General features: G+C 44.3%; 1 protein-coding gene across 1 annotated transcript in view; it reads right to left on the bottom strand.

The window, feature by feature from the left end:
• The window catches only part of LOC139383110 (chloride channel protein 2-like), a 195282-nt gene that overhangs the window by 69061 nt on the left and 109496 nt on the right, over positions 1–16725 (bottom strand). The window contains exons 3-6 of the mRNA XM_071127427.1: positions 16197–16328; positions 15293–15421; positions 15092–15225; positions 14083–14160 (exon numbers count right to left, since the gene is read on the bottom strand). Coding sequence (XP_070983528.1) covers positions 14083–14160; positions 15092–15225; positions 15293–15421; positions 16197–16328 — 473 coding nt within the window. The remainder of the gene's footprint in view (positions 1–14082; positions 14161–15091; positions 15226–15292; positions 15422–16196; positions 16329–16725) is intronic.

The raw sequence follows: 16725 nt of genomic DNA, 5'->3' as shown, positions 1-16725 counted from the left end.
AAATCCAGACAGCTGATGTTCTGAAAGAGCGGCAAAATCTGGATACCTGCAAATCAGCTGGGATAGACAATCTGGACCCTCTCTTTCTAAGATTATCAGCCACCATTGTTGCAACCCCTATTACTAGTCTGTTCAACCTCTTTCGTATGGTCTGAGATTCCTAAAGATTGGAAAGCGGCCACGGTCATCCCCCTATTCAAAGGGGGAGACATTCTCGACCCAAACTGTTACAGACCTATATCGATCCTGCCCTGCTTTTCTAAAGTCTTCGAAAGCCAAGTGAACAAACAGATCACAGACCATTTCGAATCCCACCGTACCTTCACCGCTATGCAACCTGGTTTCCGAGCTGGTCATGGGTGCACCTCAGCCACGCTCAAGATCCTAAATGATATCATAACCTGCATCGATAAAAGACAGTACTGTGCAGCAGTCTTCAATGACCTGGCCAAGTCTTTCGACTCTGTCAATCACCGTATTCTTATCGGCAGACTTAACAGCCTTGGTTTCTCTAATGACTGCCTCGCCTGGTTCACTAACTACTTCTCAGAAAGAGTTCAGTGTGTCAAATCGGAGGGCCTGTTGTCCAGACCTTTGGCAGTCTCTATGGGGGTGCCACAGGGTTCAATTCTCGGGCCGACTTCCTTCTCTGTATATATCAATGATGTCGCTCTTGCTGTGGGTGATTCTTTGATCCACCTCTACGCAGACAACACCATTCAGTATACATGTGACCCATCTTTCGACACTGTTAACTTCTTATGGATGGGGGGGCAGTATTGAGTAGCTTGGATGAATAAGGTGCCCAGAGTAAACTGCCTGCTACTCAGGCCCAGAAGCTAAGATATGCATATTACTAGTAGATTCGGATAGAAAACACTCTGGAGTTTCTAAAACTGTTTGAATTATGTCTGTGAACTCAAATGGCAGGCAAAAACCTGAGAAAAAAATCAACCAGGAAGTGGAAAATCTGAGGTTTGTAGGTTTTCAGGTCTTCGCCTATCCAATATACAGTGGAAATTTGGTCCGATTGCACTTACTAAGGCTTCCACTAGATGTCAACAGTCTTTAGAACCTGGTTTCAGGCTTCTACTGTGAAGGGGGAGCGAATAAGAGCTGTTTGACTAAGAGGTCTGGCAGAATGCCATGAGCTCAGTCACGTGCGCGGCCGTGAGAGCTAGCTGCGTTCCTTTTCATTTCTAAAGACAAAGGAATTGTCCGGTTGGAATATTTTTAAAGATTTATGTTAAAAACATCCTAAAGATTGATTCTATACATCGTTTGACACGTTTCTACGAATTGTAAAATAACTTTTTTGACTTTTCGTCTGGACTAAGTGTGCCTGCGCCACATGCATTTGGATTTGTGAACTAAGCGCGCAAAAAAAACAGGAGGAATTTGGACATAAATGGACTTTATCTAACAAAACAAACATTTATTGTGGAACTGGGATTCCTTGGAGTGCATTATGATGAAGATCATCAAAGGTAAGTGAATATTTATAACGCTATTTCTGACTTCTGTTGACTCCACAACATGGCGGGTATCTGTATGGCTTGTTTTGGTGTCTGAGCGCTGTACTCAGATTATTGCATGGTGTGCTTTTTCCGTAAAGCTTTTTTGAAATCTGACACAGCGGTTGCATTAAGGAGAAGTATATCTTTAATTCCATGTATAACACTTGTATTTTCATCAACATTTATGATGAGTATTTCTGTATTTTGATGTGGCTCTCTGCAAAATCACTGGATGTTTTGGAAGCAAAACATTACTGAACATAACGGGCCAATGTAAACTGAGATTTTTGGATATAAATATGAACTTTATCGAACAAAATATGCATGTAATTGTGTAACATGAAGTCCTATGAGTGTCATCTGATGAAGATCATCAAAGGTTAGTGATTAATTTGATCTCTATTTCTGCTTTTTGTGACTCTTCTCTTTGGCTGGAAAAATGGCTGTGTTTTTCTGTGACTAGGTGCTGACCTAACATAATCTCATGGTATGCTTTCGTCGTAAAGCCTTTTTGAAATCGGACACTGACTGGATTTACAACAACTTTATTTTAAAAATGGTGCATAATACTTGTATGTTTGAGGAATTTTAATTCTGAGATTTCTGTTGTTTGAATTTGGCGCCCTGCACTTTCACTGGCTGTTGTCAAATCGATACCGGTTAACGGGATTTCATCCATAAGAAGTTAACAAACCTCCAAACGAGCTTCAATGCCATACAACACTCCTTCGAAGGCCTCCAACTGCTCTTAAATGCTAGTACAATGAAAGGCATGCTCTTCAATCGATCGCTGCCCGAGCCTGCCTGCCCGAATAGCATCACTACTCTGGACGATTCGGACTTAGAATATGTGGATAACTACAAATACCTAGGTGTCTGGCTAGAATGTAAACTCTCCTTCCAAACTCATATTAAGCATCTCCAATCCAAAATTAAATCTAGAATTGGCTTCTTATTTCGCAACAAAGCCTCCTTCACTCATGCTGCTAAACATACCCTCGTAAAACTGACTATCCTACCGAGCCTCGACTTCGGTGATGTCATTTACAAAATAGCCTCCAACACTCTACTCAACAAATTGGATGCAGTCTATCACAGTGCCATACCTTTTGTCACTAAAGCTCCATATACTAGCCACCACTGCGACCTGTATGCTCTTGTTGGTTGGTCCTCGCTACATATTCGTCTCCAAACCCACTGGCTCCAGGTCATCTATAAGTATTTGCTAGGTAAAGCTCTGCCTTATCTCAGCTCAGGTCACCATAGCAACTCCCACACGTAGCACGCGCTCCAGCAGGTATATTTCACTGGTCATCCCCAAAGCCAACACCTCCTTTGGCCGCCTTTCCTTCCAGTTCTCTGCTGCCAATGACTGGAACGAATTGCAAAAATCACTAAAGTTGGAGACTTATATCTCCCTCACTAACTTTAAGCATCAGCTGTCAGAGCAGCTTACCGATCGCTGCAGCTGTACATAGCCCATCTGTAAATAGCCCACCCAACTACCTCATCCCCATATTGTTACTAACAACTGCCTACCTCATCGAATATTTGTTTTTATTTTTCTGCTCTTTTGCACACCAGTATTTCTACTTGCACATCCTCAACTGCACATCTATCACTCCAGTGTTAATTGCTAAATTGTAATTACTTCGCCACTTTGGCCTATTTATTACCTTACCTCCTTACTTCATTAGCACACACTGCATACAGATTTTTCTATTGTGTTATTGACTGTACGTTTGTCTGTCCCATGTGTAACTCTGTTGTTGTTTTAGTCGCACTGCTTTGTTTTATCTTGGCCAGGTAGCAGTTGTAAATGAGAACATGTTCTCAACTGGCCTACCTGGTTAAATAAAGGTGAAAAAAATCCTGCTACTGAATTGATGCTATGCTTATTATACCAACGCTCCTGTAGCTAGCAGTTACTCGTTATGCTACTGTTTTCTGATATTAAATGTTGTTAGCAAATGCTCGCAAGCTGTGAACTTCGCCCGCGTCGCTCAATATGCTCACGTAGCACGTATACCTGCTGAGGGGACGTCATTGACTGAGGATCAATCCATGTCGCTGCTCTACTGTTGGCAGTCAATAGTGGCTACAACTAGCTAGCTTGTAGATTAGTCTTGGGACTATTGTATACTTTGAGAGTTCCCATGCCAGCTTCAGGCAGAGTCTGTGCTCTCGGTTTACACATTCCATCACGGAGAATCTGCCCTCATCCATATAGGAGAAAGTAGCCTACGCTAGCCTAATATGTGTTGATATACAGTGAGAAGCAATGTTTCTTGATGACTGTGTGATCACGCTCTCCGTTGCCAGTGTGAGTTAGAACTTTAAACAGGTCAACATTCACAAGGCCGCAGGTACAGACGGATTACCAGGACGTGTACTCTGACCATGCGCTGACCAACTGGCAAGTGTCTTCACTGACATTTTCAACCTGTCCCTGACTGAGTCTGTAATACCAACATGTTTTAAGCAGACCACCATAGTCCCTGTGCCCAAGAACACTAAGGAAACCTGCCTAAATTACTACCACCCCGTAGCACTCACGTCTCCCACAGGAGACAAAATATTTGGCATGGGTCCTCAGATCCTCAAAAAGTTGCTGAGCACTGGTTGCATCACTGCCTGGTATGGCAACTGCTCAGCCGCCAACTGCAAGGCACTACAGAGGGCCGTGCGAACGGACCAGTACATCACTGGGGCCAAGTTTCCTGCCATCCAGGACCTCCATATCAGACAGTGTCAGAGGAAGGAGCGCCAAGTCTAGGTGCGCCAAGGAGCGCCAAGTCTAGGTCCAAAAGGCTCCTTAACAGCTTCTACCCCCAAGACATAAGACTCCTGAACAGCTATTCAAATGGCTACCCAGACTATTTGCATTGCCCCCCACACCCCCTCCCTCTTTTACACTGCTGCTTCTCTGTTCATTATCATCTATGCATAGTCACTTTACCTCGACTTACCTGTGCCCCCACACATTGACTCTGTACCGGCACCCCCTGTATATAGCCTCGCTAATGTTATTTTACTGCTGCTATTTTACTGCTGCTCTTCAATTATTTGTTGTTTTTTACTTGTCCATTTTTTCTTAAAACTTGTTTTTCTTAAAACTTGTTTTTCTTAAAACGGCATTGTTGGTTAAATTTGATATGAGCAAGGAGATGGTGCTTATCACGCCGAATTTGATAGTATTTGGTCTCATGTAGCTTACTCAATTATGTGTGGTGCAGTTCACGAGACCGCTGCAAGACACTACAGTATCAGCGGTTCATTAACGCTGTCTTTCAGTCACATTAGTCATCTTATAGGCAGCAGTAGGTTTAGCCCCTGTATTTATTAACCATGTCTAATCACGTCAGGCCTTCTACATAGGAAGTCGACTCCCTGTCGGTCCATCTCGTAGTCTAGTAGTTTTTAGTGACAACTATTCTACCATGTGCAATTATACTGTATGCTAACTGTAGTGATTGCTTCATTCTAGTATCAGGTATTAGATCCTGTTTTTAATTGATCTTCTGTTGCATTTTGTTGTGTCTTATATAATTCAATGCTGTGGTGATGCTTGTAAGCTCTAATATTCTTGTTTAATTATCTTCACACAGTGTTGCATTATGGCATGGCTGCTGATACTGCATCCGTGGGAGCAATATGCATGTTTAGGCTCTGCTTCCCCTTGCGCAGTGAATGTAGTGCTAACAATGTCATGTTAAGTCTCTTATCATCTGCACATAATCGTTGGCATGGTTGCTACTATTGCTATTGGCAAGAGCACACTGTGAGGTCACTGTGCCATAGAGGCAACACTAGCCACCCCTTCCACTCATTTTCAATGAGCATCACAGTACGATGGCAGACAGAACGTTTATGCAGATCTTTAACCCACGCTGAGGCTTTTACATGAACACTCGTATATATTCATTAAATATGTGCTGATTTGACAGTTTATGTATCATGTTAATTGTGTATTATTGTGATGCATCTATTGGCTGGGGCAATCCATTTTGTCGTCTGGTTTATTCCAGAATGCCCCCCTTCGGTCACGCCCTGATCTGTTTCACCTGACCTTGTGCTTCTCTCCACCCGCTCATCTTCCCAACTTACCCCTGGGTAGTTATACCTGTGTTTGTCTGTCTGTGCCAGTTCATCTTGTTTGTTCAAATCAACCAGCATTTTGTCTCAGCTCCTGCTTTTCCCCAGTCTCTTTTTATCTCACCCTCCTGGTTTTGACCCTTGCCTGTCCTGACAGCTTGCCTGCCGTCCTGTGCCTTTGGCCCTTCTCTGGATTTCCGATATCTGCCTGACCTGACCCTGGGCCTGCCTGCCGTCCTGTACCTTGGCCCCACTATTCTGTATTATCGACCCCTGCCTGTCTTGGCCTGTCGTTTGCCTGCCCCTGTTGTTCACAATAAACATTGTTACTTCAACACAGTCTGCCCTTGGATCTTACCTGAAAGCTGATACTTTCAGGATACATTTGCATTATTTCTGTTGTCATCTTCATTCTCGCTGTAGTACTCATGAAGCATCAGGTTAGGCATATCTTTGGAGTGTACTAGTAGCCAATTACTAGTAGTCAGTTACGCAAGTTATCAGGCATGCTTGTACATTGTTGGAACGCACGCAGGCATCGTATACTTTGCTGTGATTGCTGTAGCTGAGCATGACTCTTTTCTACCACCATTGTGCTGTGCCAAATGCTGTGGACAGCTATGTGAGATGTCGAGCAGCGTAATATCTTGTGATACTCAGATGGAGACAGTCTGTTGCCGGCTAAACATTCCCGGGTCAGTCTCATCATTTGGCACATTTCAAAGAAGTACAGCTCATTTTAAAATGATTACTACTGCTAAGTGTAACCTTTTTCTCCCAGATTTCTGTTAATCACCCTGGACCTTAAATGGGGAAGCTCGCGCTGTATCGCGGTGTGATGACCAATCAAGGCTTGCTATAGCTTCAAGCTGTGTTGAATTGGCTGTTAATACTAGCATTACCTAGCACGCCATGGGCTTGCTAAACACCCACAATCAGCTGTTGGCGATCGAGCATTCATTGTCCCCAATGGAAATGTCTGTTAAGAGCTTGTTTCAAACACTAATATGCAGGCATATTTCAGTATCTATTGGATTTATTTACTCTTCCTATCAGGTCATCCATCTACTTCATGGCCTACCAGCATATACACTATATATACAAAATTATGTGGACACCCCTTCAAAATGAGTGGATTCATCTTTTTCAGCCACACCTGTTGCAGACAAGTGTAAAAGTTGAGCACAAAGCCATGCAGTCTCCAAAGACAAACATTGGCAGTAGAAAGGCCTTACTGAAGAGCTCAGTGACTTTAAACTTGGCACCGACATAGGATGCCACCTTTCCAACAAGTCAGTTTGTCAAATTTCTGCCCTGCTAGAGCTGCCCCAGTCAACAAAGTGCTGTTGTGAAGTGGAAACGTCTAGCAGCAACAACGGCTCAGCCGCGAAGTGGTAGGCCACACAAGCTCACAGAAAGGGACTGCCAACTGCTGAAGTGCGTAGCAAGTAAAAATTGTCTGTCCTCAGTTGCAACACTCACTACCGAGTTCCAAACTGCCTCTGGAAGCAACGTAAGCAAAATAACTGTTCGTCGGGAGCTTCATGAAATGGGTTTCTATGGCCAAGCAGCTGGACACAAGCCTAAGATCCCCATGTGCAATGCCAAGCGTCAGCTGGAGAGGTGTAAAGTTCACCACCATTGGACTCTGGAGCAGTGGAAACACGTTCTCTGGAGTGATGAATCACGCTTAAACATCTGGTAGTCCAATGGATGAATCTGAGGGTCAGGAGAATGCTACCTGCCCAAATGCATAGCATCAACTGTAAAGTTTGGTGGAGGAGAAATAATGGTCTGGGGCTGTTTTTCATGGTTCAGTCTAGGCCCCTTAGTTCCAGTGAAGGGAAATCTTAATGCTAAAGCATACAATGAGATTCAGGACGATTTTGTGCTTCCAACTTTGTGGCAATAGTTTTGTCCTGAGTCTGCACAACTCTGCCAGGACCTAGGATCAAGAGAGACACTCAAGTGTTTTAGTACTATATCTCTTGACACAATGCTGAAAATAATCATGGTCTCTAAACCGTCAAGCTGCATACTGGACCCTATTCCAACTAAACTACTGAAAGAGCTGCTTCCTGTGCTTGGCCCTCCTATGTTGAACATAATAAACGGCTCTCTATCCCCCGGATGTGTACCAAACTCACTAAAAGTGTCAGTAATAAAGCCTCTCTTGAAAAAGCCAAACCTTGAGCCAGAAAATATAAACAACTATCGGCCTATATCGAATCTTCCATTCCTCTCAACATTTTTAGAAAAAGCTGTTGCACAGCAACTCACTGCCTTCCTGAAGACAATGTATACGAAATGCTTCAGTCTGGTTTCAGACCCCATCATAGCACTGAGACTGCACATGTGAAGGTGGTAAATTACCTTTTAATGGCGTCAGACCAAGGCACTGCATCTGTCCTCGTGCTCCTAGACCTTAGTGCTGCTTTTGATACCATCGATCACCACATTCTTTTGGAGAGATTGGAAACCCAAATTGGTCTACACGGACAAGTTCTGGCCTGGTTTAGATCTTATCTGTCGGAAAGATATCAGTTTGTCTCTGTGAATGGTTTGTCCTCTGACAAATCAACTGTACATTTCGGTGTTCCTCAAGGTTCCGTTTTAGGACCACTATTGTTTTCACTATATATTTTACCTCTTGGGGATGTCATTCGAAAACATAATGTTAATGTTCACTGCTATGCGGATGACACACAGCTGTACATTTCAATGAAACATGGTGAAGCCCCAAAATTGCCCTCGCTAGAAGCCTGTGTTTCAGACATAAGGAAGTGGATGGCTGCAAACTTTCTACTTTTAAACTCGGACAAAACAGAGATGCTTGTTCTAGGTCCCAAGAAACAAAGAAATCTTCTGTTGAATCTGACAATTAATCTTGACGGTTGAAAAGTCGTCTCAAATAAAACTGTGAAGGACATCGGCGTTACTCTGGACACTGATCTCTCTTTTGACGAACATATCAAGACATTTCAAGGACAGCTTTTTTCCATCTACGTAACATTGCAAAAATCAGAAACTTTCTGTCCAAAAATGATGCAGAAAAATGTATCCATGCTTTGTTACTTCTAGGTTAGACTACTGCAATGCTCTGATTTCCGGCTACCCGGATAAAGCACTAAATAAACTTCAGTTAGTGCTAAATACGGCTGCTAGAATCCTGACTAGAACCAAAAGATTTGATCATATCACTCCAGTGCTAGCCTCCCTACACTGGCTTCCTGTTAAGGCAAGGGCTGATTTCAAGGTTTTACTGCTAACCTAAAAAGCATTACATGGGCTTGCTCCTACCCATCTTTCCGATTTGGTCCAGCCGTACATACCTACACGTATGCTACGGTCACAAGACGCAGGCCTCCTAATTGTCCCTAGAATTTCTAAGCAAACAGCTGGAGGCAGGGCTTTCTCCTATAGAGCTCCATTTTTATGGAATGGTCTGCCTACCCATGTGAGAGACACAGACTCGGTCTCAACCTTTAAGTCTTTACTGAAGACTCATCTCTTCAGTAGGTCCTATGATTGAGTGTAGTCTGGCCCAGGAGTGTGAAGGTGAACAGAAAGGCTCTGGAGCAACAAACTGCCCTTGCTGTTTCTCCCTAGCAGGTTCCCCTCTTTCCACTGGGATTCTCTGCATCTAACCCTATTACAGGGGCTGAGTCACTGGCTTACTGGTGCTCTTCCATGCCGTCCCTAGGAGGAGTGCAACACTTGAGTGGGTTGAGTCACTGACGTGATCTTCCCGTCTGGGTTGGCGCCCCTCCTTGGGTTGTGCCATGGCGGAGATCTGTGTGGGCTATACTCGGCCTTGTCTCAGGATGGTAAGTGGGTGGTTGAAGATATCCCTCTAGTGGTGTGGGGGCTGTGCTTTGGCAAAGTGGGTGGGGTTATATCCTGCCTGTTTGGCCCTGTCCGGGGGTATCATCAGATGGGGCCACAGTGTCTCCTGACCCCTCCGGTCTCAGCCTCCAGTATTTATGCTGCAGTAGTTTGTGTCGCGGGGCTAGGGTCAGTTTGTTATATCTGGAGTACTTCTCCTGTCTTATCCGGTGTCCTGTGTGAATTTAAGTATGCTCTCTCTAATTCTCTCTTTCTCTCTTTATTTCTCTCTCTCGGAGGACCTGAGCCCTAGGACCATGCCTCAGGACTACCTGGCATGATGACTCCTTGCTGTCCCCAGTCCACCTGGCCGTGCTGCTGCTCCAGTTTCAACTGTTCTGCCTGCGGCTATGGAAACCTGACCTGTTCACCGGACGTGCTACCTGTCCCAGACCTGCTGTTTTCAACTCTCTAGAGACAGCAGGAGTGGTAGAGATACTCTCAATGATCGGCTATGAAAAGCAAACTGACATTTACTCCTGAGGTGCTGACTTGTTGCACCCTCGACAACTACTGTGATTATTATTAAATTTATGAACATTTGAACATCTTGGCCATGTTCTGTTATAATCTCCACCCGGCACAGCCAGAAGAGGATTGGCCACCCCTCATAGCCTGGTTCCTCTCTAGGTTTCCTCCTAGGTTTTGGCCTTTCTAGGGAGATTTTCCTAGCCACCGTGCTTCTACACCTGCATTGCTTGCTGTTTGGGGTTTTAGGCTGGGTTTCTGTACAGCACTTTGTGATATCAGCTGATGTAAGAAGGGCTATATAAATACATGTGATTTGATTTGAGAAGAGTGGTGGCTGTTATAGCAGCAAAGGTGGGACCAACTATGTTAATGCCCATGATTTTGGAATTAGATGTTCGACAAGCAGGTGTCCACATACTTTTGGTTATGTAGTGTATGTTGACATAGCTGTTAGCTCAGGTAGACTATCTGTACAATGTCTTCTGTTATATAACCATGTATGCCTTTTCTATTCCAAATTACAGTCAGGCAAATGCAGCCTGCCTTTATCATGGTCCAGTAAGCAAGAATTTGGTTAATTCCGGGTGTCAGGACCATTCAGTGTATAGTCTGCTCAGGATCCATCTGTCCACTACTCTCAAGGCTTACGGAGAAGTGACCAACATGCACATCAAAGGTGCATCTCTCCTCTCTCTCAATAGCACAAGTTTGAGTCCAAGTTAAGGCAACAATGTGTTTATATTACGCAGTCCGAATGATGGCTTTTATGGGTTCTTCATTCTGAAACACACCAAATCATCCTTCCCTTTAATCTTGCGTGATCTGTTTGCATTATGGACACTGATATTAACCATACTCCCATCTACCCCTAGATGAAAGAATTAGCATGGAAAATCAGTCGTCATCACCAGAACTGACACTGCCTCGTCCTCCCTTTCATGTTATGATATCTAAATGCTGAGCACGGATGGCACCTGGCAAACCTCTGTTCAACATTGATGCTGGCAACCAATGACAAAGTACTGAAACTCATCACGGCTCTGGTTCCTTAGTCACCACTGTGCTGCTGTGACGTTACATTTGATTCTACATGAATTCCTGCAGTATTGCTATATGATCATGATTGTGTCAGCCGTTATGGGATTTTGATGAATAATGACTAAATGATGTATACATTTAATTTCAAACTATAACTAAACAGAATACTACTTTGTTACTGTATGGATGTATGAATCTTATTATAATCATAATACTGAATATAATGTGTGTAATTTTAGTCAAGAATTAGAACAAGGACTTTCTGTTCCTTGTTAGAAACTAATGGAGCTATCGTCAGACTGGCTGGAATGCTGTGTTACTTACAGGACATTCTGTCTCTACCCAGGGAGGGGAGAGACCTTGGGCTTGTAGTAGATTGTTTAACAGGTGGCAGACAATGTGGGAAGCCTTGTGAACTATATTGCCATTGTATCGGAGAGGAGGAGCAGCATTCAAAACGCTATGATGAAATGTGATATATATAAACCAATGTACATTGTATTATGATCAGTACTCTCGAAAATAAACGCTATTGATTGATTTTGAGACTGGTCTATGTCCATTTTATGCAAATAAGTATCTTACAAATTATTAGAAATGGGCAGAGTATTTTAATTGAATTGGTTGATGAACATATAGGAATGAAATTCCTTTAACAGCCGTATGGTCCAGTAGCTATGTTGCATATGTAGAATATCCTCATATACCAAGATGACAGCTCATCCTGCCTCAGCGAAGCCCCCTGGCAGTGCATTTATATTGCAGGTGGTTGGCTACTTTCATGGCAGGTGGGTTCATACAACTTACGGTTGCCTAGTTAGATGGGTAGAATATTTTCGATGTACCAAGATGACAGCTCATCTTACCTCATCGGGGTACCCGGCGATGTGTAATATGGGAAATAGACATACTGCTGCATTAGCTCATGCTACACAGTTAGTATTAACACACAGGCCTAGTAGACAGTCATGTAAGGGAGAATGACCTTAGTTGGTCTATTGAGAGCTGCTAAACAGTGATGAGTTTACCTGCCAGTACCATGCCTCATTAAGTTTGCTATAATGGCGTCAGCCGTGGTCAATAGCCTACATGTTGCCATCTTTGCTGGCTACTTGATATAAAATATATTGCATATAGCTACAGGTGGTTGGCCGGGTCATATTTCTTAAGGTTGCTTGTTAGATAAGGATATATTTTATGAAGACCCGCCAGATGATTATTAATTTACTTTCAGTGAGAGCACCTGGCGGTGCGTCTCCAGGGCAGCTGGGTTCGTACTGCTTACGGTTGCTAGTTAGGTAGCATATTCTCATATACCAAGATGACAACTCATACTGCCTCAAACGAGGCTACCCGGCGGTGCGTCTCCAGGGCAGCTGGGTTCGTACTGCTTACGGTTGCTAGTTAGGTAGCATATTCTCATATACCAAGATGACAGCTCATACTGCCTCAAACGAGGCTACCCGGCGGTGCGTCTCCAGGGCAGCTGGGTTTGTACTGCTTACGGTTGCTAGTTAGGTAGCATATTCTAGTATACCAAGATGACAGCTCATACTGCCTCAAACGAGGCTACCCGGCGGTGCGTCATATAGAAAATATAAGACATACGTTGCACAAATCACGCTACACATGGTTCATATTCACACATAGTATACAGTCTTGTAAATGGTAGGATGTCTTTAGCTGGTCTATTTGCTAATATCTAAACTAGGCATTCTGCAGTAGGGTTCTTGGGGGGGACTGTTATTGTTTAGCGCTCTCACTGCTTGGAGTTAATTTCATATACTGAACAAAAATACAACTTCAAAGATTTGACTGAGTTACAGTTCATTTAAGGAAATCAGTCAATTGAAATACATGTATAAGGTCATAATCTATGGATATCACATGACTGGGAATACAGATATGCATCTGTTGGTCACAGAAACCTTTAAAAAATGTAGGGGCGTGGATCAGAAAACCAGTCAGTATCTGGTGTGACCACCATTTGCCTCATGTAGCGCGACACGTCTCCTTCGCACAGAATTGATCAGGCTGTTGATTGTGGCCTGTAGAATGTTGTCTCACTCCTCTTCAATGGCTGTGTGAAGTTGCTGGATACTGGCGGGAACTGGAACACGTTGTCGTACATCTTGATCCAGAGCATCTGGAAGATGTTCAATGGGTGACATGTCTGGTGAGTATGCAGAACAGGGACATTTTCAGCTTGCAGGAATTGTGTACAGATCCTTGTGACATGTGGCCGTGCTTTATCATGCTGAAACATGAGGTGATAGCGTGTGAACAAGGGGCCTCAGGATCTAGTCATGGTATCTCTGCATTCAAATTGCCATCGTTAAAACACTGTCGGTAGCTTACGCCTGCCCATACACTAACCCCACCGACACCTTGGGGCAATCTGTTCACAACTTTGACATCAGCAAACCACTTTCCCACACGACGCCATACACATGACATGGTCTGATGTTGAGAGGCTGGTTGGACGTAGTGCCAAATTCTCTAAAACGACGTTGGAGGCGGCATATGGTAGAGACATGAACATTACATTCTCTGGCAACTGTTCTGGTGGACATTCCTGCAGTCAGCATAACAATTGCACGCTCCATAAAAACTTGAAACATCTGTGGCATTGTGTTGTGTGACAAAACTTCACATTTTAGAGTGGCCTTTTATTGTCCCCAGCACAAGGTGTGTAATGATTATGCTGTTTAATCAGCTTATTGATATTCCACATCTGTCAGGTGGACGGATTATCTTGGCAAAGGAGAAAAGCTCACTAACAGGGATGTAAACAAATTTCTTCACCAGATTTGAGCGAAATAAGCTTTTTGTGCATACGGAAAAATTCTGGGATCTTTTATTTCAGCTTATGAAAAATGGGACCAACACTTCACATGTTACATTTATATATTTTTCAGTGTATATTAAGCTACCCTGAAGCAGCAGAGTATATATCGCCAAGACTTGCATTATTAATTTCTTAATGAATGGTTTAACATATTTCTGCATAGTTTTTCCTTTCTGAAAGATCACATTGATACCAATGTGGTAACTTGTGTGTCCAAGTGTGGTTTACCTCGTAGATTCCACCAAACAGAGACATGAATTTGCTGAGGAGTGCAGCACACAGACTGGCAATGTGAACAAACGGACCCTAGAGAGAGAGGGAGAAAGAATCACTTGTGAATGATTTCCTAAAAACTTCAGTGTTTCATTGATTAATCTCAAGACTTTCCTAAGAAGATTTAAATTCTGTTGTATTCTTCCAACCCCCTCTCCACCCTCCTTCATCCCCCCTCTACCCTCCTTTATCCCCGTCTCCTCTCCACCCTCCTTCATCCCCCTCTCCTCTCCACCCTCCTTCATCCCCCTCTCCTCTCCACCCTCCTTCATCCCCCTCTCCTCTCCACCCTCCTTCATTCCCCTCTCCTCCCTCCTTCATTCCCCTCTCCTCTCCACCCTCCTTCATTCCCCTCTCCTCTCCACCCTCCTTCATCCTCCTCTCCTCCCCACCCTCCTTCATCCCCACCCTCCTTCATTCTCCTCTCCACCCTCCTTCATCCTCCTCTCCTCCCCACCCTCCTTCATCCCCACCCTCCTTCATCCGCATCTCCTCCCCACCCCCCTCTCCACCCCCCTCTCCTCTTCTTTCCACCCTCCTTCATCCCCCTCTCCTCTTCTTTACTCCCTCTTATCCCCCTCCCCTGTCCTCCCTCTCCACTGTGACCAACAGGGTGGCCTGAGTGCAACGTGTGTGGCTGTATGACAGGGACACAGGACATGTGTAACCACAACCCTCTGTGTGCTTCACTGTTAGAACCCCTTGTCCTATGAATTACAGATATATTGATTGATTTTAGGAGTCTTCATGCCATATTGCGTCTGCTAGCTGTCAAATGGTGTGTGTGTCTGCATAACTAGTGGAACTCCTGGAACAGACAACTACTGGAACAGACAACTACCCAAACTCACACAAGCTTGACTGTGAGAAGAGGATGTGTGTGCGTCAAAAGACAGAGAGGTGAGAAGAATGTTAACCGAGCGCGTGTGCACGTGTGTGTGTGTACTGTGTGTGTGAGTGTTACCTCCTTGCCCAGAGGCATGCCACTGCCCAGGGCACAGGTGAGACCGATGACTTTGGCAACAAAGGTTTTAAAGGTGAGGTATTCTTTCAGCACTACACCCCTCAGAATGGTCTTCATCTCTGGGATACCTGAACCTAGAGGGGGAGAGGGGGTTATGGTGCTCTGATGCAGTCAGTCAATCAGCGTATGTGTGTGTCTTACCTACGGCCTGTGGGGCCAGTATCTGTGTGAAGCCAGCTGAGAAGGTGATGAGCACCACAGGGTAGGTGACCCAGGCTAGGTACTGGAGAAACACATTACTCTCCAGGCCTCCGTACATCCACTTCTGTGCTGTGGACACGCACAGAAACACACCAATATCAAATTGATGTCAATCAGAAAGTTAAACTATATCCAATATATAAATCGTGATAAAATATATTCATCATGAGACCTGCAATACATATTGTATTGGCAGTCTCCTGATAATATCATATTGTGAGGTCCCTGGCAATTCCCAGCCCTACTCATGAGTACAGAGACAAAACATTTGACAAAAGTAGAACCTGCAGGACTCCTCTCCTAAAAATGACTGCTTTACATGGAGAGATCAAAAGTGTGTGTGTGTGTAGAAAGGGGGGGGGGATTTGTCTGGATGAGCGTCTTGCTTCTAGATGACTCACTCCTCTCCCCTCTTCACTTTCTCTACATGCAGTCTACCATCTGACACACACACACACACTGCAGCAATGTGTGTAAATGTGTGCTTGACTCAAGATAAAGCACATTGACACCCACACACCTTCTGAACACACATACACACAAACACATTTTAATGCTGCAAAAATGAAATGAAACCACATTTAAGCTAATCATACACACACGGACTTGCATGCAGCCCTGGTAGACAGTAATCTGCACTGCAGCTCATCATGAACACACACCCTGGTTTGACGGGTGTGTGTGCGTGAACCACAGTGTCTGAGATTATCTTGAGTGTGGCTTAATGTCTTCTTTAGCTGCATGCAGGAAATGTGTCAGATTAAATGATTCAGACAGAGGGACAGTACAGCTGACTAGAGCCATCAGTAGACCAAGCAGTCTACCTCCTCCCCAAAGCCCTCACCTTGTAGACAGATGGCAATAGCGAAGTCGACCACCCAGCTGACCAGAGCCATGAATAGACCCAGGAGGATGAGGAAGATCCAGTCTTCACCAACACGAGAGATGAGGAACTTCTGACAGCGCACCGTACAGACTGGAGGGAAGAGAGATACAGGTGCACACTGTTAGACGACAACAACAACACTTACTACTACAGTACCAGTGAGTCAAGTCAGTCAGAACTACAATATAAACAAACCAACACACCTTACAGACTGAGGAGAGAAGTGTAGCATTGTTAAAACTACATTACCCACCTTGGAGTCAGGACCACAATACAATGTAACCCCCTACACCCACAAGTACCCATTCGATGTTCACTTTTGCACAGACACCTCTAGTCTCCTTTTAAATGGGGGCTGTTTAATTCACACAGCTCTTTCTCCCATACACCCCCCCCACATAATACCTCTACCACCCCCCCTATTTCCCTCGACTCACTCCTTTCCTTATTTCTCCACTCTCAAAGAGGAGATGTCTAGCAGGAGGGG

Source organism: Oncorhynchus clarkii, chromosome 24 (genome assembly GCF_045791955.1).
Source record: "Oncorhynchus clarkii lewisi isolate Uvic-CL-2024 chromosome 24, UVic_Ocla_1.0, whole genome shotgun sequence".
NCBI classification, from domain to species: domain Eukaryota; kingdom Metazoa; phylum Chordata; class Actinopteri; order Salmoniformes; family Salmonidae; genus Oncorhynchus; species Oncorhynchus clarkii.
This window is presented reverse-complemented; position numbering and strand designations above follow the sequence as displayed.